Source organism: Excalfactoria chinensis, chromosome 2 (genome assembly GCF_039878825.1).
Source record: "Excalfactoria chinensis isolate bCotChi1 chromosome 2, bCotChi1.hap2, whole genome shotgun sequence".
Lineage (NCBI taxonomy): Eukaryota > Metazoa > Chordata > Aves > Galliformes > Phasianidae > Excalfactoria > Excalfactoria chinensis.
In genome coordinates, this window is record NC_092826.1 from 32,106,745 (window position 1) to 32,131,075 (window position 24,331).

The 24,331-nt window shown below is 38.1% G+C and overlaps 1 protein-coding gene across 2 annotated transcripts in view; it reads right to left on the reverse strand.

Moving 5' to 3' along the window:
* The window catches only part of PREX2 (phosphatidylinositol-3,4,5-trisphosphate dependent Rac exchange factor 2), a 168,630-nt gene that overhangs the window by 117,995 nt on the left and 26,304 nt on the right, over positions 1–24,331 (reverse strand). For both annotated transcript variants that reach the window (XM_072329302.1, XM_072329303.1), the window contains exons 2-3: positions 1,714–1,785; positions 1,520–1,642 (exon numbers count right to left, since the gene is read on the reverse strand). In XM_072329302.1, the coding sequence (XP_072185403.1) occupies positions 1,520–1,642; positions 1,714–1,785 (195 nt within the window). The remainder of the gene's footprint in view (positions 1–1,519; positions 1,643–1,713; positions 1,786–24,331) is intronic.

The following is a 24,331-nucleotide window of genomic DNA, read 5'->3' on the forward strand; positions in this document are numbered from 1 at the left end:
TGGGAATTCCCTGAAAAAATTCAAAATTCAGACTATCAGCAAAATACAGGATAAAAAGAATCCAACACACCATGACCACCAACAGAGAAACACCAAAGAAAATACACAATTAGTATCTTATTTGTTGGCATCATTACCTATTCTGACTGCAAACATCTATTTGCAAATATCAGCCATGCTTCCATCAAGTCAAAAACTGATGTTACTCAATTTCCATAAAATGCTTCCACTAACCATTAATAATTTTCTCCTCTCACAGTGGATAAACAAAGATTTAGCAAATAAATGGGACTCTAAGCAAAGATAATAATGCCATCTACACTTCTTGTTAGGTCTGGAATGGAAAGTAAACTAATTTGCTTTAATTTTACATAACTCTGCAACATTGACATCCTTGTTTTACACCAACAAGAAAAATAATATGCAAAGAAAACTACTACTGAAGGACTTAAAACATGCTTGCAGAGGTACCAGAGTTATAAGAAATAAAATATCTTCATAGCTAAGAACTATGGAAATATTTACCCAGCATAAGCAATTCTTCTTTAATTATTCACATTTTTTTAGAATCTAAGGGCAGTGTAAGTATTATTTCATCTTTTTCATATTTCTCTTTTCCTGGTACCTCCATCGCACATGCTGGCATTTGTAAGCCACCCCCACATTGCAGGACTTGGTGCATCAGTTTGGGCTGAGGTCCCTTTCAAAAAACCCATCACCCCATGTGAATTTGTACCATACAAGGAACTGGTGAAAGAGACAGCCCTTGACATCCATAGGTGCCATTGGTTCCCCACCCTATAACCAGTTACAGTGCCATAGGACAAAGCAGCGGTCCTGCAGCTCATGAGTGCCACAGCACAGTGCTCTTTCTCCCACAGCCCCACATGTCACTGCTCCAGCCACCACTCTACTCTTGGGCAGTCTCTCATCCAGCAGGCCACAGGCAAATACTAGACCCCTGACATTATGTTTACTATGAAAAAGCAGTTGTAAGTTTCTGTTAGGCAAAAAACTTAAAGCCACGCTCAGTTTTAAAACATACTTTTGGCTCCTCAATCTCAAGGGCCCTGCAGATGAGTTCATGTGAAAACTCAGGCAACAGATACAAACACAGACATTTGCTTGGTACAGTTTAACATTTACTTCTTTCAGCTGATTTTTTCTCTTCATTTACAAGATGGGGAAAAAGAAAAAAAAAAAAAAAAGAAAAAAAAAAAAGAAAAAAAATGTAATTAAAAAAAAATCCCCTACCTTAATTCATAGCTACAAAATTAGGCATTAGTGCTACCTTGTTGAATATAAAAAACGAACAAACAAAGACTTGACCATTTTATATTCTCCCTTCATTTCTCCATCCCTTCTCCTTTTCTAAGGGATGACAGTAAGCAAGAGATGACCTCAAAGTACTCAACATTATGCAATCAGGTCATATATTTTCCTCATCGATACATTAATTAATAAAGATGGTCAGAAAAGGAAAAAAAGTGAAACAAAGTTGTAATAGAAGACAGCGTACGTAATGAAGAAAGCAAGTTCCAACTTCATGGTGTGCGCTAGGTTCTGGCTGCAAACACTCCTCCACGAGGGACAGGAAGTTCTTGTGAACTGCAAGAATATCTTCAATGTTTGAAAACAACATCTGTAAAAGAATAAAACACAGATAAATAAAACAACCGATACAGAATAAAACTCTGCAATTAGGAGACTGACCTTAACTGTCTCTTCTGTGACATTTTTATCCACTTTGGCCGCAGCACATTGGATCATCCGGTGAAGGAATGCCTGCATGAAATAAGACAAATAAGGAAGCCTTTATTTCAGGAATACTCAAATAACATTTGGCATTTTATGCTTAAAAATCCTTTCCTAAATTTCTCACATTTTGGATATAGAATTACATTAGAGTATTATTCTGAATCTAAAGTAAGTATTTTATTTATAAAACATTTTGGAGCTCTGTTATCATAAACATGATGTAAAGGCCCATCTAAACAGAGTATAAAAAGAGTTAAACAGCGAGATATTAATGAAGCTGAGAAACAGAATGTTCTCTGAAGTACAACTTCCACCCTGCATTCATGTAACAATCAAGCAAGAGTAAAATGAGTCATTTTCAAAATCTAGCTCTAGCACTTCAGAGATTTACTACAGGAAAAGCCAAAACGAGCCTTTAGTTTCTAAATTAAGATTAATTTGGAGATACTATTACGAAGTGCAACATTTACCATAGTAACCACAAGTAAGAATTCTGCTGTATTAATAATCAAACCTATTGTAAAGTCAATTGGTTTAAACAATACAGTCAGCCGCACCTGGTTTTGCTTATTGAAAACATACACTTCCTCCTTCCCAAGAATATCGTCACTGGGGATCAAGTAAGCAGTAAATAATATCGCTAACAAAATAACAAAAGAGTAATTCCTATTTCACATTCAAGAACTGGAAACAAAAAGAGATTCACAGAATAAATAAATCACATTTCAGATACAAAGGCTGTTATTTTATACAAATTCCTTCTATTACGAAGACTTTGGTATATTCTGAAAGTATCTGCACACTGTAGACTGAGGTCTTACACTGATAATCCTTCACAGAGACACGCATATTCTTTACCCATTAAAAACTGGCACCACAAAAGCACAAATGTCATGTCTTTCATAACCGTTTAGCTCCAAGCCACTGTGCATTGTACACTGTACGCGAACTCATCTAAATTCTGGCATGGTGCAAATTCCATAAAAGAGGCAATAAATAACCCCTGTGTGGAAGGGTAGCAGTCACAGCATCCCTTCTTTTCCTGTCCACTGGAACTTAAACATTTTCATGCGCAGTGATCTTTTCTCTGCCGAGGACTGCGCAACTCTGAACATTTTTATTACTGATGAGACAAAACTAGTTACCTAAGACATACGCAAAATTAAGTTTGGACTATTGCCAGTATATTATCTTTCATACCACTTTCAACACTGATGTAGATTTTCAGCTTTTTAAAATTTCTCTTTTCCCTGAGTACTTGCACCCTCCTCTTAGTGTTATTGATATTTTAAAAAGCCATTAATTCGTTTGCAACACTGTTGGTGGACAACAGCCCTTTATATCCTTCCATCCTATGAATATCTGCAGGGGTTATGGCACACTTGTGTGCATTGACTATACAGTGCAGAACCATTCCCACGCATACTGAAAGCCCGTTAAGCTGTATGACTTGAAATTCACTTTTGAAAGCATTCACAAAACCAGTCAACAGTATTAACTATGCTTTCAAATTGAAAGGAAAAAAAAAAAAAAAAAAATCATGAGAACCATCCCTAAAACTGAAATCTTTTTCTGTTCACATTATTTCCCTATAGACCATGCATACTGCTCATCAGCATTTTTTTTTTTTTATCCCATAAGATCTTCATTTCCCACGAGTATGAAGGAAGGTGAGTATTCAGCTGACTGAGGGTGAAACTGAGAAACTGATTTGGAAGCTGGGGCATTAGTTTTTACTGAGTGATTCAAGATACCAGCTGAGAGTCGTGAGGTCAGCAAGAGTATACATCAACTGCAATAAACAGATTCCCCACTTATCCAAGCAGAACTGTCCCAGACCTCTTATCTGCAGAGGTTATCACAAAATGCGTCCAGGAAAATCCCAGCTCTCAGGAGCCCAGACAGAGATCACTGAGGAAGGGAAGCCTGGGGTGACTTTAGCCCTTTCCAGCAACTTGGCACAAATTCATATGTTATGTCACTGTTCTCATCCAGCAGGAGTGGTTCAGCCACAAGGCTAGTTTTTCCTAAATACCTGCCAGCTCTTGTTCCCATCAGTGCAGATCTGCTTCCTAATAAACTTTTAACACTATGTCCCACAAAGCACTGAATCCTTCCAAGCATGAAGTACCACGCATATCGCAAAGCAAATTGAACAACTGCACTCCCTCTAGAACTGTGGTGAGAGAGAATTCAGGGCACTGCGGGTAGGGAGACCTGCATTGGTCTTCACCCACATTACCAAGAAATCCTGAAATCTCTGGGTTTTCACAATGTTTCCCTGATGCCCAGTGCCCTTACCAACAGCACTACTGCAATGTGGAAACACCACTGGCTCCATACACACGTCATCTCCGCCCAGGGCCTTTGCTAGGAGAACAGACAGCTGTCATCAGGCTGGAGGATGGAGAAGTTACTGCTTTTGTTGCAGTGTTAAATAACCTTAAGCCCTCACAGTGACTGTGGAAAAATAAATGTCTCTGAACTCATATGAACACGCAGTGGGTCTGAGAGAGGAATGACTATTCAAAAGACTCTGGCGTTATTTGAAAATCAAGTGAGAACAGCCAAGAACAACTCTTCAAAAAACAGTAAACAAAGAAAAAGCAGACCATTTGTAGAGAGCTTGAAGGAGAAACCCAGCACAGAAATAACAGACATGAAAAGGAAAATATACAATGATACCCATAAACTACTAAGGAGTTGACAGCTGCTGAGCTGGCAGGAAAAAAAAGTTGGGAAGGTTTTGAAAGTTTTTATGTATTAACAACCACTGAAAAGAGCACACCTAGAAAAAAATAAATAAATAAAAATGAAAGAATGAAATGGAAATCTCACCCAATTTATGACTTGCTAAAGAAGAATCAATCAAAGTCAGAAACTCCAGTGAAATAGCACAAAACTTTCTGCCATAACTCCAAGTCTGGTGCTCAATATCCGGACTCAGTACTGAACACCACATTACATGAAGGAGTGAAGGAGCAGAAAATAATATGAGTCACAAGGACACAGTTAAGTTGTCTTCACTCCTGGACTGACTGGAGCAACTGGAATACATGATTCCCATGCTCATAAAAAAAAATAAAATAAAATAAGCAAAAAATCAGCTCAAACAATATAATTTCATTTACCATGCACACTTGTCATTAAATCATGACTCATCTTGGTTTCCTGGAGCATATTACACATCTTGCTAAGGTCAAATCAAGACTCATCAACACATCTGTGTAGGTCTGAGCCCAACATCAAACACAGAAAATAAATCCCTGGCATAGAAATCCTGGTTCCACGATTCCAGACCTTTGTTACCTTACCTTTCCCAACACTTTCCAAGTGGATTCCAGAGTCTCCCTTAATTTACCTTCAATTTCTAGTTTTCTCAAGAAGCGGTAAAGCAACATAGTTGACACAACACCATATTCCAAAGTTTCATCTTATGCTACCAGTGTGCCAGGTAACAGCTTACTGCTATCTGCTATAGTATCTGGATTCAGCCTTGCAGCACTGCAAATTGAGAATGCTGACCCATGCCCTATTCACCAGCCAGACTCTCAATGATTTTCTGAATTCAAAGATGAAAGAAAAAAGGTCCCTATGATCTCATAAGCACTCCAAATTTTAGAGCTGTCTATGGAAAACTAGTATCCTGAAAATTATTTTGACATATTTCTGGACTAGTTACTACACTTTCACCCTTTGTATGACACTGCTGTAAGACACTATAGAAAACTATTTGAAAATCCAAGCAAAGACTGAAAATCCAAATCCAAAGAATTAAAGAAGAATCTGTTAATTATGCCAAACAAGCACTAATGGCTTCGCCTTTCTGTTGATCTGCTGCCCTTTTGCGAAGCAGCATGTCTCACACAGAACACACAATGAGTTCCTGTTATGGGGTTCTTCCTTCTCTTCATATCAAAATAAGAATAGGGTTGTTGGGTTGTTGTTGTTTCTTTTTTGTTTTCTTTTCCCCTCCATAGTTGCTTTGTGTGCTGTTCAAAAAACAAAAAACACCATTGCTGCAGTTTGTGCAAGAAGCTGCCAACAGCGCAAATGACTTCCCTGACATCTGGAATGAAATCAGGGAAGACAAAGACGTCTGCCTGCAGAAGATTCCCAGGGCATGAAGAGTTTTTGTCTTTTTGACAGATAAGAAATGAAGTCCTGCAATTATGTCAGAGCACCTGGATCACAAAATATATACCCATTTTTCTAAGAGCAATCATTTTTTTGTCAGTCTGGGAAGAAACATTCTTTTTCACTTGGAGGAAGGATTAAAGCAAAAGTCACTTATTCTTTTCCTCTTCAAATCTCTTTTAATATTGTTACAACTCCTAAATTTATACTGCCATAAAAAGCAAAACAGACTACAAAAGGCATTTCTTCAATAAGGTCATTTCCTGTATACTTCCCCTTCAGGACAATGGAAGCACCCAATCTACCACCTTGAAGCCTACTGAATACAGCTTGCAAGATCTTTTGTACACTGAAGCTGAATAAAACTGTATTTTCAATAATGTCAAAGAAACTCTTAAAAGAAACCCACAAAAAGGAAACTGCTCATATGTTATAATTTATCATAGACAAGGCTAGTTGGCTTCTACACTTTTAATGTAGCTGGAGGCACACAGGATGGTGGAAAGTATTTTGCTCTTTTCACAACATTTAGAATGATCCTAGGCAAGGGATGGAGCTCTACATTTGGGACAAGAAGTGCTAAGGATTATAGCTGACTGGCAAAATTCATTTTCTTATCATGACTAATTTAGTTCTAAAACATCAAGGTAGTAGTTTCCCCACCAGTTCAAGGTTTTGCATACAATAATTAATTTATGTCAGGTTCCTGGTCCTATAAGCTCACCATAATGTTTTTGCTGAAGTACTTTCATGCGATTTTACCACAATAAATAAATAAACAAACAAATAAATAATATTTAAAAAAAAAAAAAAAATCAATAGAGAAAACTCCAGCAGCAGTAGCAGCTGTGGTAAATGCATTTCCACTCCTCTTCCCATCAACCTGTGCCAGCAGCAGTGGCAACAGCTAATCAGGCTGGCTTCTGCTGCCGAACAAAAGACTCTTCTCTCTCAGTAATTCACCAGCTGAGGCACCACCTGTTTCTCCTGACTTGCCTGCAGAACTGGATGAATTGCAGGCAGCACAGGGAGCATCAGCCAGGGTTGGAGAAATTGTTTCTCCATTCAGCACCTACAGCTACTTTCAACGCTGACTTCAGATGCTGCTGTCTGTTAAAGATGTGGGAATAAATGGACTTCCCACCCTAGCACTCATTTCCTTTCTAAAACCAACCAAACTATTCCCTTCTCAATTCATACAGAGATGCCCCAAATGGGAATGAATTTGCCTGAGTGAGTAGCCCAGTCCTTTTCTATTTCACCAAGCATGACCCTTAGAAATATAAACATACACACGTGCAAATCATGTGATCATGTTGAGGAAGAATGGATCTTCATAGCTTGTTCATATACAAACATGCAGCCACACATTGGAGTAACCTATCTCTCATATAATTGTTACTCTTCTGCTCAAGTTCTCTAATATCAGAAAATTTTTCCAAGAGCAAGAAAACTTTCCTCACCTTGTCCTGTACCTTTATCACTTTCCCCACCTTTCCCTACTAACTGTCAACATTTTTCAACTCCTCCTCATTGAGCACCTTTTTCATCCTTTCCTGAGCACAGTCTCCTAACCCATCTCCCTCTTTCAACAAGGAAATGCCCCTTTAACTGACCTCTCTCACCTTTAAAACCACCTTGAAGTTCAAAACATTCCTGAACTGTAGACCAGAGGCTGGATGTCAGGCTAGTTCATATGTACTACTACAAAAGTAAGCCACATAAAGAAAGCTGCTTAAATGGAACTTTAGAGAAAGGCTGTACACTGGCATGCAGGATAAACAATGATCTGCAAGCTGAGCATAAGATAAGAGTCTAATCTTTTTTGCAAATGTTGTATATAGCACATGCATTTGGTAACTGGGCCTTTATCCCAGCAAAAAACAAACAGCTTAAATTCCAGTCTCAGCATCACCAACAGACTGTTGGTCTGTTGCAAATGATAGATAAACAAGAGGGGTCCATATGGGTAAAGACTTCACAGTTTGGCCTCGTCATTTAAAGAGACTTTTATGAAGAAATAATGAGACAACAGGAAAAGAAAAAAAAAAAAAAAAGTTTCCAGAATATCATTGAAGTACAAGATTAATCTACAGTATTTTGAAGATCTCTTGATGAAGAGAGATTGAAAATGTTCACGTGTGAGGATAATAGATCATATGGTCCTGCTGGTACATTTCACAAAAGGAATCATATATTGCTAATCACACAGCTGAACTTGTGTTACTCAAGTGAGAATGGAAAAGATGTCTACAAAGTTTACCTCTCATAAATGTTTTCGGTTTCCTGAATTTAAAGAAAATGAGATCTTCACTGGCAGATCTCCATGACTTCAGTGTTCATTATGATCAAGTCAAAAAAAAAGCTAGAAACCTTCAGAGCAATTTTTGGTCTCAAAGTAACAGTATGTTCCCATTAAATTGCCATCATAATTAGAAAAGCATCGATACGTTTGAAACATTTACAGTTCATACATCTGTTTTCTGCTCCTTCTATGCAGTCCTATCTGCTTGTTCTACTCAATAAAAATCAAAAATTTCAGTTAAGTTTTAATCCCAAATTTATTTATTTGTTTATTTACTCTGTAGGAGAGCATCTCTTCAAAATAATTTAACATTTTGAAAATAATTCTGGAGACAACTGTTATGTTGTTAAGTTCTGGACATCAAATTCTATTTCTTTTAACTTAAAGCAACTTAAAGAAACACAATTGTCACAAATGACCCACTTTAAACAATTTTCAAGATTTTCTGATTCAACCGTTAGAAAGTGCTACAAGACACGAAAGCCATTTTCTGCTTATCTTCTCCATTCTCAATCTTTCCAAAGTTCATAAAGAACTTTGAAAACAAGTTTGAGCCTTCTGACACAAACATAACCACCTGGATTGACAGTCATAATCTTTACCACAAATTATGAGAACAAAATCAGATGAAAAACATTTTACCTTTCAGAATTAATTAAAATTTAAAGCTTCATTCTGAATCTTCAGAAAGAGGGAGAAGAACTGACTTGACAACAACAAAAATGAGCCATTATGTCTTTAATGAGTAAGGCAAGCAACTAATTAAAAAAGCAACTTTTTAATCTATAAAGTGAGAGAACTACTGAAACTACTGACAGGCAATCATTATAGAAGCCCACTAAAACATCATTACATGCTTTTCTTTCAGTGCATAACACTTCTTCCAATATGAGCTTGCCGAGTCCTTAATTTTGAGATTACTTCTGCTTAATGCAGCTAGATTCTAATTAGGAATTAGAGTGTGCGAGAATTCTACAACTTTGATTGTCAGCACTGTATAAATAAAGTTTACTTCTCAATATCCAGTGTAGAGTCTGGCTGCAAGTCTGTATTTGCACACTTAGGTTAAGCAAACCATGTAGCGTGAAGAGTATAAAAAGCAGTTTTCTACCTTAATTTCAGTCCTTCATGAAGCCTACAGCAAGGCTGTAGTATAATATTTAGAAAAAGCACCTTCCTGACTACTGGGAAAAAAAAAAAAGAGCAGGTACAATCCAATTAAGTTCTTTCTCCTAACAAGTGGAAATCAGAACATTTCCAGGCATAATGAAGCCTGTCTTACATATGGGTAATTTCTATCACTTGTCATTCTAATACATGCTGGCGTGATCAAATGATACAAAGTTCAAAAGATCATATGCAACTGTGCCTCATTTCATGCAAACACCTTTGCATGAATTGCAATGCTTGAATTGTAGCATTTCCAAGCCTCAGCAGGACTACAGCCTTATTTTTTAAAAACACCTGACTACAGTAGGCCTCTCTTTAAAATATACCACACCTAGGACACATATAATCACAAGACATCCAGGTCCGCATTAACTATAACAAGGTCATTAATTAAATGCATTGTGAAACCACTTTTATTTTTGAAGCAAAATAAAGTTTTAAGAAAACAGTATTTAAACTACTTATCACACAGATAATTTAGATGCTTTGCCTTTGATCATTTTAATTTCAGCCAATAGTTCAGCAATATACACAGGAAGGCAGATCTATAAAACAGTAGAAAATGTAAATCACAAAAGGTCTTTGAAAACATTATGAATGATTCCAAACCAGAAGCAAGGCTTCAGTGAGAGATAGTGAAAACAAGAAAGCTTCATTGAGAGCGAGCTCCCAAGAAATATGAAGAAAATCAATGTCCGCACTTCTACAAACTCTGCTCAGTAATGACAATATATGCAAGTAATAATGGTGCTATTTAAAAATACTAACATTTGCATTTCTGGATTTATTCAGAATGATTTCACTAGAGATATTCAAGTCTCCTGACTTCACTCATGCTATAATCTCCTGCAAATCATGAAAAGTCTTACAATTACACGTACAATGAACAACTCCAAGAAACATTAACTTGCAAACTCTTCACTGACTTAAGAAGTATGGCATTAACTGTAGATCATTCCAATTTCACTTTTGAAGCAGTGATACATCAGAATAGCCAAAGCAGCCAGAACAGTCAGTACAGCAGGGTTCAGTAATAGCTCCTATGAGCAAAGTTGCTGAAGCACCTTCCTTGAATGTGATCCTCATTTTGAAATCCTAGATTATATACTCTACTCAAGGTTATATACCTCCTGGGAGAAGAAATATTCAGTCTTAACAGCAATCCTTCTTTTATACAGACAGATAGAGCAGTTAATTTGTGATAGGACATACTCAAATTCAGGTAAATAAAAAACACAGAAATCCTATACACCCACTCAGGTAAAATTACAGATTTGTCACCTTTAAATTTGTTTTCCCATTCCATTTGTAAGATTAAGTTCTTAAAAATTCAGTGGAAAAACTGGATATTTTTCACAAGAGAATTTAAACACACAGCATGCTCTCTTTGTAACTAAGTCAGAAAGCAGTTTCAGCTGTTCCTCAATCCTGCAATAAAGTGAGTGACAGATTACTTTCGAAGATACTAATAGTGACAGTGTGAAGGGGTTGGTTTTTTGTTTTTGTTTTGAAAAAACAGAAACGTGTGCTTACTGATACACAAAAGGAAAGCATTTAAAGAGAGAATGATACCAATTTTTGTGGTACCATCACTGTCGTGGTTTTAGGATTTTTGGTTATTGGTAGTCCCCACCATAACATCATGTAGAACGCTGGCAGTTAAAGAGTTAATGCTCCAGTTCGGGTACCTGTCCCAGAAGAGAAGAACTACATGCCCCAGAGGACTTCACGTTCAGAGAAGAGAGAAAATCCCTGGCAAAGTCATGGGACCTGGCCCTCCTCCCTTCTGCTTATCCCAACTGTACGTCTTCCCTCAGCATTAGTGTAAGACCTTCAATTTTTGGACACATTTTATTTGATTTATGAGCTCCAATTCTAACCACATAGTATTATATTGTATTCTAGTGTGTTATCTTGCATTCTGATATCCCACTTATTTACTAAGATCATTGCTGCTGTTTTGTTTTAGGCCCATCTTTCCATTCCCCTCCCTTATCCTTTATCCCTTTTCCGGGACACAGATCCACAGGTCCCTCCACCCCGCTAATCATGGAACCAGACCAAATCAGCCTATAAACCACTGACAATCACATAGTAGGAAATGTCATCATTGGACTAATACAGTCCTATTGTATACAATAAAACCAAGTCCATATTTTCAGTATTTGTTTAAACTCCACACTACTTTTATAGCTCCTACTTTTAACACTTCAGAATTTTAAATGAAATAGAATACTGTCATAAGAATGCCCCTCTATCCCAACTCAAGAAATACCCAGTCTACAAAAACCAAGCTGGAGTATCTGCTTCCAGCAGCAGCTTATGCAGCACCTGCACTTTTACCATTTTTGTGAGATGAGAAACCCTTTCAGTTGGTTTCACTTCCAGCAGCAGCCGTGGAATCTCTTTGTCTATTAGTACATGAACTCTTTCCACAGCAGCACAGAACACTGAATTCATAGTATCTTGTAAACAAGGCAGAGCAGAACGATTATTTCCAGCTAGGCTAACCAAAGCAATTGCTTCCTTATGGTAATTACTTAAGACAAGAAAGCTTGAAAAAAAGGAATTTAAAAGGCTGAAACATTACTTTGCTTTTCTTCTTTGACTATTTCCCTCACTTTCAAGTTCTTTTTCTTGATCATGAGTGGACAGATAGAACAACTAGACTACTCTGAAAAATGTAAATGGTTTGCGACAGTAAACTGAGTTTCTTTTAATTTCTGTATATCAACAGAGATCCAGCTCTGATTTACTGCCAGATCCCCAGCACTTTTGATCCAGGGTCCCACTGGGATCAATGACAGGACTTTCTTCAACTGGATCTGACTAGGTTGTTAAAAGATTAAATTAAAACCAGCATTCACTCTCCATCAAATATATACAGATGACAAGAAACAGTCTTACAATTCACCTTGAAAAATGAGAAGCATTTTAACTGAAGTACATTTACTGGAAAAAAAAAAAAAAAAAAAAAAAAAAAAAAAGATATTTAATAAACACAACAGTGGTACACAGATACTTACGTGATTTGCGACTTTAAACTCCGATTTCTGAACAAATATTTTGAAGTGTTTAAATAAACTAATCCTTGTGGCATTCAAGGAAAAAAATAATTAAAAAAAAAAAAAAGAACAAAAACACAATTATAGCCATGCAAGTCTTGCAACCTGGCTTGAAAAACATATTTTTTACTTCAGAATGGAACTTAGAAAATAGAATTAGTAAATGAGGAAACTTCTGAAGGTTATATGTCCAAGTTACTTGTCCAAACTCCATTCCAACACAAGTACAACCATACCAAAATTTAAACTACTTTTATTTTACATCCAGCTTCAAACAAACAAAAGATTGTTACATGCCCCTATTGCCTTCATGAACTGGCTTCATGAATTTTCATCTGCTTACACAGTTATGAGCCAATTTCCATGGAAATGCAATCATTAATATTTTCCTGGCTTTTATTTGATTCATTATTTGCTTGAACTGTGCAAATGCAAACAATATGTCATCCTTTATTTCTTTATTGCCTTGATAACTATCAGAAAGAGTATTATTAGCTCCCTGACCACTTCTCTTTATGCCACTATCTAATCACCTGCTAAATATTAATTATATCAGGGAATATTTACATGGTGATCTCATTTATATTCACTGAAGATTTCATTAATTCAAGGCTACAATGATCACCACAATCTTACAACAAAAGGAGCACACTCACATCCAGAATAGAGCTGAAGGAATAAAGCCATTCCATTTGAATGGCTAGATTGCCATACAGTCAAATAAACTACTAATTTAACAAAATACAACACAGAGTGGAAAGAAAAAAGACCCTCCCCAGTTCCAGACTTTCTTCTCTCACTGCTCCCTTTTTTTTTCCTATCTCCTTTCCCTGTTCGAGCATAGACCCTTTTTTGTAGGTCATACATAGGCCTATGGCCAGTCAACAGTTTTGACAAGTTCCCAGCATAACTGCACAATTTCACTTTGTCTGTGGAGGATGTGCCCTACAGGAACACAAAGAATGCATGGGTCTGTTGCTTTGGTTCTTTATTTTCTTTTCCTTTTTTCTTTTTTCTTATCTTAATTAAAAAGAACAAAAGCCTAAGTACAGTATAATTTTACTCATCATCTTAATGCATCTTAATTTTTTGTTTGAATGCTGGGACCTCCATAAAAGAGACCCAATTATTACCTTTTCCTGATATAGAGCCTCTTTCTTTTAGGCTGTAATTCTAAGTATTCAAGCATCTTCCATTCATATCAAGTAGGATTCTGAGATTTTTTTTTAGACACTAAGTCCATAAAAAGCAGCATAAATAAAACTGTCACACCCAATCAATGCTCAGGGACAGTTTGCAAGACTGCTACTTAACTTAAGAAAGACATCAACCTCACCACATTACCAAAGTACCTGCACTGTAGCTGCAGACGAGCACAGGCAGAGCACGCTAGTGGCAGCTGCCATCTGTTAATACTCACCCTGCATTTGACAGCACTGCATACTGCTCGTACCAGGAAATATTGCTGCTTACCAAAACACCCACATTGATTACACAAACAGGCTGAGGCCTCACAGAGTCTTTCCGCTTAAGGTTACACAAGGATATGGAATGCTATTTTAGGATTTCTTTTTTTTTTTTTTATTTCATTCATGAGTTTGAATGGAGGAAGGTACTTTTAATGCCCAGTCTCTAGAAGAAAAAAAATAAGGATGTAAAACATTCAAAACTCCAGACATCAGACTTCTAGGAACGACACAAAGGAACAATGATGTTGGACCAGGAAATCAGAAAACTGTAAATAAAGTATTGTTTTCCAGCATCTTCAATAGTTTTGAATCCTGCATTCCTTCCTCTGAGGGGAGGAAATGACGCCACTTGGAGTCTTCCTCATATCCACAAAAGAACAGTATAGTTTGCTTTACTCTAGCCTTAAGGCCTTGAAAGTCCAGCCAGTGAGCAACAGAAGCCTGTCCTTAGCAAGAAAGGTTCTGCAATCATGCACACACACATCTCCTTACTTGTGCAAGGTAGCACTTTTACACTACTGATTGTTCCCATTTAAGGAACATAGTAAGGCTGCCTCAGAATGAGCTGGCAGGGGCAGTTTTGAACATACAGGCAAGGTACCTTTGTGAGCTTGGCTAGGGAGCCTTAGCTAGAGAGAAGCTTTAGGAGAGACCTGACCCCAAGATCAAGTCTGACCACCTCCAGTTCTACACATCACCCTCTCAGAAAACAAACTTTTTTCCATCTTCCCTCAGATCTTGCTGGGAGGACAGACCATTGGCTGGCAGGCCAGAGAGGCAACGAGGCCAGGGCTGGATGTTCTCTACTCATTGGGTGTGCAGTGTTCCCAGATTACCAAAAGCAAAGGGAAAAAGAAACAAAACATCTCAGAAAACAGGTTCACTCTCAATCAGAAAGCACAAGCACAAAGGAAGAATTAATACTGCACACATAAATGAAGCGGACACTACCCTAACAAGCTGAGATCCTGTCAGAGGGAAGCAGAAATAAAAGTAGATTGCTTGGTCTTACAACCTTAATCTTGCTTTCCCAAAGCTGCCCATTAAAAAGTTACTAATTGCAAGAGTGAATTTTCCAGGGGCATGTGAAAAATACTGGGAGTACAGAGGAAAAGTTGCCAAATCCTCAGAGTTAGAAGCTTTTCACAGTTTGAGGGAGTAGGTTGTTTTCTTGTTTTTGTTTATTTGAAGTGCTGGAGATTCATTTCAAGACATTTTTCTGGTCTCTTCTGCCGCAAAGACTGCAATGCAATGATTTACAGAATGGATGCTATCACTACATACAAAAAAAAACCATCACTCCCAAAAGATTTGACCTTCACCTTCTATCCTAAAATAGTATGGCCAATTACATAGCAACGGCAGCCCACATCCTTAAAATATTTTTTGACTGAATTAATGGCACTACGTGCTAGTCTAGACTTCTTGAGTCTGTTAGAGACTTCAACTAGGAAAATATACCACTAAAATAAACAGTATTTGTTAGAAAAGAAATTCCAGCAAATAAATGGTAATTCAGTACTCTTTAAAGTTGAATTTGATATTCTTGTTAAAGAGTAGAGCTCAAAAGTGCACAGACTGTCTTATCATTGTTAGATCAACTTGAAAGTAAAGCTTCCAGGAAGTTTATCATCCTGTTTGCTGACTATAATCTGTCCTGTTGTGTTTTGATACCATGTTCCTTTTCCTTCTACTTATGTCCTACCGACAGGGCAGGCTCTGATGTTTTGCTGCCCATACACCGAAACTTACCCAAACCCCTGTACTTTCTCACACCAGAGAGAGCAAGGTGCTTTCGGGCAGAAATATCTTTATGTTGTGTCTCAAATTTGATAGAAAGGGCACAACTGTGGCACTTTGGCTAGAGAAAGGTGTAACAAAAAAGCACTCTAAATATACATGTTTTCTGACAAAGTAGAATGCAAATATCTAGGTAACAGGATGTCCTGCTATTCCTTTGAGCAAATAACTGCAGGTCTCAGAGATAAAAAGATTTAAAGGTTACAATTAGGGTTCTATTTGATCAACGTCATATTTAAATCCTATTTTAACACTTTTTTGGAATGCCCTTTGTAATAACGCAGCATGTTTCCACAATTACCATCAGCAAATCATCAGCAGATGAAAATTACAAATCCACCACATGGACTCAGCTCTAATATTGGTGCTATCATTTTAATTCATTATTTATTTATTATAAATTATGTATTATTTATATTATTTATTATTACTGTTTAACTTATGTCACGAGGTAACTCTTCGATGAGATAGTACTTACTTCATAACTTGCATTTCCCTATTTTTTAAATGGTTTTCTGCAAATTCTGTGCTAACTCTGGAATAATGGTCTTTACCACACAAGCTAAAGAATAATTTAAATCCTTATCGGTGACTCTATAAGCTCTCTCTCAATTAATAACTGAAAAGCAGAAACTTTTAAAATGCAATATTCATAGAAAACCTGTGTTCTCTTATTAAGAAGATAAATCAGCTGAAAAACACGAGTTCAGAACTAGTATGAGAGAAAAAGTAATCTCGCAATAGGGATCATTTCTGTATCTCCCGCATAGCCTCAGCTAGTATCTACAAAGCACAAGAAGTGCACATCACAGCTTACTCTGGAGAAACTTGGCATCTAGGACTAAAACTGAACAGAAATAAAATTTCAGCAACACAGCAAACATTTGCAAGCTTTCCTTCTGAACCCTGGCTGGACGGATACTGATAGTTAAAAAAAAAAAAAAGTAAAATCAGAGAAATGCAACATCAATTATAACCAACAACACTATCAGAGATACCTCCATTTTGTACTAAAGACAATACAGCAAGGTTTAGTGTGCAAAACTGTCACACACGAGGATGGAAATTTCCAGATGCAGTGAGAGTGGGGTGTTCATTTGAAACAGAATTCCTTCTGGAAACACCAAAAGGCTTGTCTCAGTTTCCAGAGGGATGGGTGACATCCAGATATTGTTTTCTCAACTGTCCTTTTAGACAGCAAGCACACATCTTTTTCCTTGTCATCCAAAGAAATGGAGCAGAGGAAAAGAGCATAATTTCCTGCCTATTTTGAAAAATCAGAGTTCATTTAAGGAACAAAGGAGGGTGGAGGCCTCACCACTACAGAATCGTTCAGAACCGGACTAAGTGCTTAGAAGTAGACAGCAGTCTTAACGGGGTGAGCAACCAGATCACAGTCATTAAACAAGCTTACCTGACAAATTCAGTTGTAAGAAAGATAGAAAGAAAGACAGAAAGAAAAAAAGATGCTTTCCCATGCCAAAAAAGGTAGGTCAACTAAAGTCAAAGCTCCAGCAAATGCAAAGTTGCTCTTGTTTGAGCTCAAGCAACAAAATTACATAAACACAACTTACAAAGCAAAGGCACAAAGATTTAACAGTCAATGTAATTTGCCTGGTCATATGATATCAGCTATCAGATTGGACTGTGCATTTGAGACAGGAAGGGACTGTAGCCACTAGCCTTTTCTCAGGGACTGACAGGGAAACAAAAAAGATCAGCAGCTAGGTCTGAGTGGAAAGCCAAGCAAATGCGCAGAGCCTCCTGACACATAACTGGGATGGGCACAGGCATTAGTGACTAGCTCTGCTTCACAAAACATCTACCTCTATGACTATATATGGGAAACAACACAGTGTAAAGTCACGCTGTAAATACCAATATTCTGTATTTTTATTTTCTCTTCCAAAGCCAGACGCTGATTTGAAAAGTCCTCGCAACATGCTCCCATTCATCAAATGGGGAAGACTATCATAATAACACAGTCAGGATGAATTAATTTTCAACCACGGGAAATATTCCATAGGTTTACTGCTCGTTTCTGAGCGGATCGAGTGTAAAGCTGAAATAACTTTGATAGGAAGGAGAAACTTCATCAATTTTTGCCTCACTTTCATGAATCAAGACTTGATTTTCAAAAAGTACTATATGCCTACATCACTGATTTCAGGGAAAAAAAAAAAAAAAAAAGGAAAAAAAAAAAAGACTTTGAAAAGATTAAAATCTTGCCACCTATTCTCAGTACTTATCCTAAATTAACTGCTTTTTTCTTTTAATTGCCCTCTTTATGAGTAACTAGGATCAGATTTTGCTGAAAGATAACTTTTCAAGATGCTTCAGATAGCCTTTTATGATGACATAACCAGGTGGATAGATGATGGTAAAGTGGTGGATGTGGTCTATTTTGATTTTAATACAGCATTCAACAACATCCCCCACAGCTTCCTCATAGCTAAACTAAGGAAATGCGGTCTGGACAATCAGGCAGTGAGGTGGACTGTGAACAGGCTGAAGGAAAGGAGACAGACAGTTGAGGTCAGTAAAACAGAGTCTAGCTGGAGGCCTATATCTAGTAGAATTCCTCAAGGGTTGGTACTGGGACCAGTACTATTCAATATATTCTTTAACAACTTAGATGAGGGAATAGAGCATACTGTCAGCAAGTTTGGTGGTGACACAAAACTGAGAGGAGTGGCTGACACACCAGAAGGCTGTGCTGCCATTCAGTAAAACCCACACAGGTTGAAGAGCTGGGCAAGGAGAAATTTAATGAAATACAAGGGCAAGCATAGACCCTTGCATTTGGGCAAGAACAACCCCAAGTACCAGTATAGGTTGGGGACTGACTTGTTGGAGAGAAGCATAGGTGAAAGGGACCTGGGGGTCCTGGTGGGCAGTAGGATGACCATGAGCCAGCACTGTACCCTTGTGGCCAAGGCACCGAATGGTATCCTGAGGTAGATTAGAAAAGGTGTGGTTAGTAGGTTGAGAGAGGTTCTCCTCTCCCTCTGCTTGTGAGATCACATCTGGAATACTGTATCCAGATCTGGGCCCTTCAGTTCAAAAAGGACAAGGAACTGCTCGAGAGAGTCCAACACAGAGCCACAAAGATAATTAAGGGAGTAAAGCCTCTGCCTTACAAGGAAAGGCTGAGGGAGCTGAGTCTTCTTAGTTTGGTGGAGACTGAGGGGTGACCTCATTAATGTTTATAAATAAGTAAAAGGTGAGTGTCATGAGGATGGAGCCAGGCTCTTCTCAGTGATATCCAATGATAGAACAAGGGGCAATGGGTGCAAGCTGGAACATAGGAGGTTCCACATAAAAACACATAAAAAACTTCTTCACAGTAAAGGGTAACGGAACACTGGAAAAAGTTGCCCAGAGAGGTCATGGGGTCTTCTTCTCTGGAGATATTCAAAACCCAAATGGACATGTTCCTGTGTGACATAATCTAGGTGCTCCTGCTCTGGTGGGGGGACTAGACAAGAGGATCTTGCAAGGTCCCTCCCAATCCCTGACATTCTTTGATTCTGTAACTTCTCACTGGCAAAGCCACCTCACATGGAAGCTAGACTAAAACATCAAAGCAGATCAATGCACTGCCTGACATGAGCAGACTCAACCAGTGCAACCAAACAGGACATGCTAAAAGCAACTTGTAATTGAAAGGATAGCCTGTTTCAGATTTGTTTGCTGGTTTTTGTTTGTTTTTGCTTTTGTTGTGTTGCTGATGCTGCAGATACAAGTTGGTTTTTTCCCCCTGTACGGCATTGCTAATGAATGACGTATTCTACCTGTGTAGTTCTATAGGTCTCATGCTATAAACACTGGGGAAAATTCAGGCATGTGTTCTCCATAAACATGTCACATTACCCACTTAAAGTATGCTGTTTGTTTGATGCAAACCTAGGTTATTCTAGGCAAAAAAATGAAGTCAGTGCTGGACTTTGTCAAGATATTGTTACTTGCAGTACTCCACATCATGCATGAACAGAATGGCAATTTTTATTTTTTTATAATGTGATTTAGATGGCTACAGAAATTTTACAGCATGCTTGAAAATCTCACTAGATTCTAAGTACTTGGCCAGGCATATACTGGGTTAGAATTTCAGGATCAAGCAATTTTGCTAACTGGGGATAATATTTTTCAGAACAATAGACATTCTCTAACCAAGATCATTCAGTCACATAATATGCAAGACAAAATCCAGCAGTAATATTTTAGTCATTTTTTGCTTATGATATTGTAGGCTGAACCCAAGAGACTGAACTCTCAAAAGTTTGAAGTGTGCTGGTTGGAAAAAAGCGTTTCTTGAAAACAAGCAAAATAAAAGCAAAGGAACAACAGCAACAAAGAAAAAACACATATCAAACTTGCAACAACTGGCAGGTTCCTGACAGTTTATTTCACACCACAACTTAGGTTGCAGGAATTTACAACCATTACTTTCTTGAGAACTCCATCCATAGAGCCCATTACTCTATAAAAACAAAGACTCAAGAAGTCTTTCACTTAATTTCCTTCAGAAGAAAAAAATAATAAAAAAAAATAACAACAACAACAAAGAATAAAAAAGCAAGAGAAGTCAGGCAAAACAGTAAGGATGTGCTGATACAAACAGGAGCTCTAACTTTCCCTTGTACTTTAGAGGAACACCCTCACAAAGAGGCATGAGGTCAGAAAACACAATGGTAAGCTAAGGACAGTGTCTCCTCATCGCACTAGAGCACAGTCAATGCCAGTGTTGCAGCATCAGGACACTAGAGCTCCTATCAACTTTCATGGACTAGTCAATTGCAGTTTGCAGAAATGTAGAATTGTGGACTGTCTTACAAAATGTGTGTTCATAGAATCATAGAATCACAAGGTTGGAAAGGACCTATAAGATCATCTAGTCCAACTGTCCTCCTTTTACCATACCTACAGAAAACTCCTAAACTATATCTCCTAGCTCCCTATCCAGATGCTTCTTGAACACTGCCAGTGATAGTGACTCCACCACCTCCCTGGGCAGGCTATTCAAGTGCCTGACCACACTCTGAGAAAAAAAGTTCCTTCGTATGTCCAGTCTAAACCTCTTCTGATATAACTTGTGGCCATTTCCTTGGGTCCAGTTTGTTGCCTGGCAGAAGAGGCCAAGCTTCTCCTCATCACAACCTCCCTTCAGGAAGTTGTAAAGTGCAATGAGGTCTCCCCTGAGCCCCCCTTCTCCAGACTTAACAATCCCAGCTCCCTGAGCCACTCCTCATAAGACTTGTGCTCCAGACCCCTCACCAGTTTTGTTGCCCTTCTCTGTACACGTTCCAGGGCCTCAATGTCTTTCTTGTAGTGAGGAGCCCAAAACTGAAAACAGTACTCAAGATGCAGCCTCACCAGAGCTGAGTACAGAGGGATGATCACCTCTCTGCTCCTGCTGGCCACACTATTTCTTATACAGACCAAGATGCTGTTGACCTTCTTGACCACCTGATGTGTTACATCTTAAAAGAAAATAGCAACTGTGGGGAAAAAAATAACAACAACAACAAAAAAAAAAAAAACTTAAATCACATAGCACTTACAAGCAGAGCTTTCAGGGGCATGCTGATAGCCTCAGGAAACTAAGCCCAAGTCTTTCCTTGCAGAAAGAAAAGATTCACTGTGCTTACATCCACTGTTTAGTCTTTGTAAATGTTCACCAAGAGTTGATGAATGTCAATGGGTGCAATTTTTTTCACATGGAGGAATCCAATGACACACCTTTGCTTTATCCATACTTCCATTTCTGACACCATTTCATCAGACTGCCACTCTGCTGCAACAGTACGTAACAAAATACTGGTGGGAAGATTCAGTCCCTACTGCTGTACTACCAGCATCTGCCTCTGATGTCACGGGCTAACATAATAAAGCAGGAGGCATCACTTATGGAGAGTCCCTTATATATTCACACATCATACTTTTCATGTGTTTATCAAAGGCTTTTTTCCCCTTCTTCCTTCTCCCTTCCACATCCTATTAAAAATAACTAAAGATTATTGACAAAAACAGCTTCTCAATATTTGGAGAACAATAATTTCACTTCTCTTCTGAGACAGATTCATCTTCTGGTATGAAAGCACTTCACTAGCAGCACACTAAGCTTCCACAACACATTTGCAACATTAAGTAATTTCTTCTGTCCACTGTAACTGTAGAAACTAAAGGAGAAAAGGGATGCTAACACACGTTTGCAGCAAAGCACAACTTGAATATACATGATCAACTTGCATTCTTTGCCAAGAAAAATGAGTTCTAAAGATACCATTTAAAAGGTTTTGTTTACATAAAGGATAATTGGAGTTGAGGGAAATAAACTCACGTAATTCATTAAATCTACTAATGTTCAACTGGAATAGTTATTAAGGCCAGTATTCCCATAACAGATATACATAACTGTGAATGGACCCCGACAGGAAGTCTTCAGTGCCTAGTAACTCCAGCTGGTGCAGAACACAGGGACAATTCTGTAAAATAAACCAGAAACATCACACCTATCCATGCTCTCCATGTAATATTAATATGGCTTCAAGGAAGTACAGATCAGAACCTAACTGCATAACAGATCAACAATCTTTGGTATAATGGTTACAATGGTCACTTGTACTCCTTTGGTATCATTTGGCTCTCTGTAAATAAGAGTCTAATTAATTTATATGAAAAAAAAAAAAAAAAAAAGAATCTCAGAGCATAGGCAGCGGCTGTACAAGAAGCATTTCCTGATGTTTCTAGAGGAAATAAAGCACGTCAGTGTCTCAGTCACCTTCCGCTTCAAGTGCGGAACACATTCCTCCAATTTTGTCTTCCCTTAAAAACAGCAACTAAAACACTGAAACAAGAAAATCATAACCATCCTCCTGAAACAAAATGCTGCACGTGCTTTTTCCCCTGCAGAAAAGATGAAAGAGCACAGACCATATGACAGATCACTTAGCACAGAAATGAAAGATACTCATCACAATGTGAACAATATAAGAATTTATATAGGGCAAAATACTTGAGAGCACTTAGTATCCCCTGACAGATACTTTTACAAAATGCATTTTACTACAGATGTGCACATTGAACTTCTACTGGTGTCCATTGAAGGTTTCTTTTAAAACTTTTATTTAAATTAAAAATATTAAAAGCCGGAAGAAGCTTGTTTTGGACATCTCTCAGTTCTTGCATCAGAATTGTTTGCAGTTACCTGTTCTTATCAAACTGTGGAAGCTGTGCAGAGTGGTGGGCCCTTCACATACCTATAGATCATAGTCCACTGTGAACAATGTGTAACATGTGGATATAAAGAAATAAACACTAACGGAAAATAACATGGATAATCATCTTTTCTCCCATATGTAGCATATTTTTTGTAAACAAATTCCCTTTTCCTCATTTTTTTCAGTACTATAGGGTTGTGTAATACACCTATGTAGAAACAGCATCTTTAAACAAGCATTTCTAAGACCTCTGCCTGATTTCTACATATCCAAGAAAACACAGACTACTTCAAGAGCATATAAAACTTAAGCGTGAAGTGGTTCCCCCCTTCTTCCTTCTTAAGGAAGCCAAACACTTTAAATGTGAGTTAAAATTTCAATAAAAATTAAGCACACCCAGCCAAATAAATAACAAGTACAAATGTGTGGGAAATAGTTGCCTTAACAGCAGGTAGGTGCAAGCTTATCTGGCACAGCTCCCTCATAGCACTGGGCGCAAAGCATGAAAGCCAGTCATCAGATCAGCCCCACTCTATGTGATGGTCAGGGGAACTCTGCAGTGCAGTTTCTTGATTCTCCGTTGAAACACCACTGTGCATGAAACTGGATATATTCAAAGGTACGGACACGCATTCGACAACCTTCACCTCACCTGTACAAAGCTGCATTTCCAAGACTGATATCAAATGACCATCATCTGAATTATAACGGGTCAGCGTTTGAGAAGTCTGTCTCTATGTGCCTCTCAAACATAAGATTTCTAACCCTCATAAACCAGTCAGCAGGAATTAAAGACCTGGCTAAAGCAGTGGTAAATTTACAGCAGATGATCCAAAGCTAACCGCAGTTGCTCCAGGTTTTGCCAAAATCAGTAGAGACAGCGTTATCAAGTACAAACAGTTCCAGATTTCTTTGAAAAATAATGTTACCTTTTGCTAAATGACACGATCTCACATACTCCTCTATGATACAGCCTACTGGCTGACAGCAGTCAACACTGTCAACTCCACTGTGAAGGGACCATGATCTCTGCCTGCTACATGTTTTAGTAGAACCATGAAATCCTTAGAGTTGGAACAGACCTTTAGAGGCCATCTAGTCCAACTCCCCTGCAATGAACAGGCATAACCAGAGCTAGATCAGGTTGCCCAAGGCCTGATCCATCCTCACCTTGAAAGTATCCAGTGACAGTGCATCCACCACCTCAGGGCAACCTGTTCCAGTGCCTCACCACTCTCACTGTAAAAGACTTTTTCGTATATCTAATTCTAATCTACCTTCTTTTAGCTTGAAACCATTTCCCCTTGTTCTATCTTAACAAACTTTTCTAAAGCATCTGTCCCCTTCTTTCCTGTGCATTTCCTTTAGATACAGAAAGGCCACTATCAGGTCACCTCACAGCCT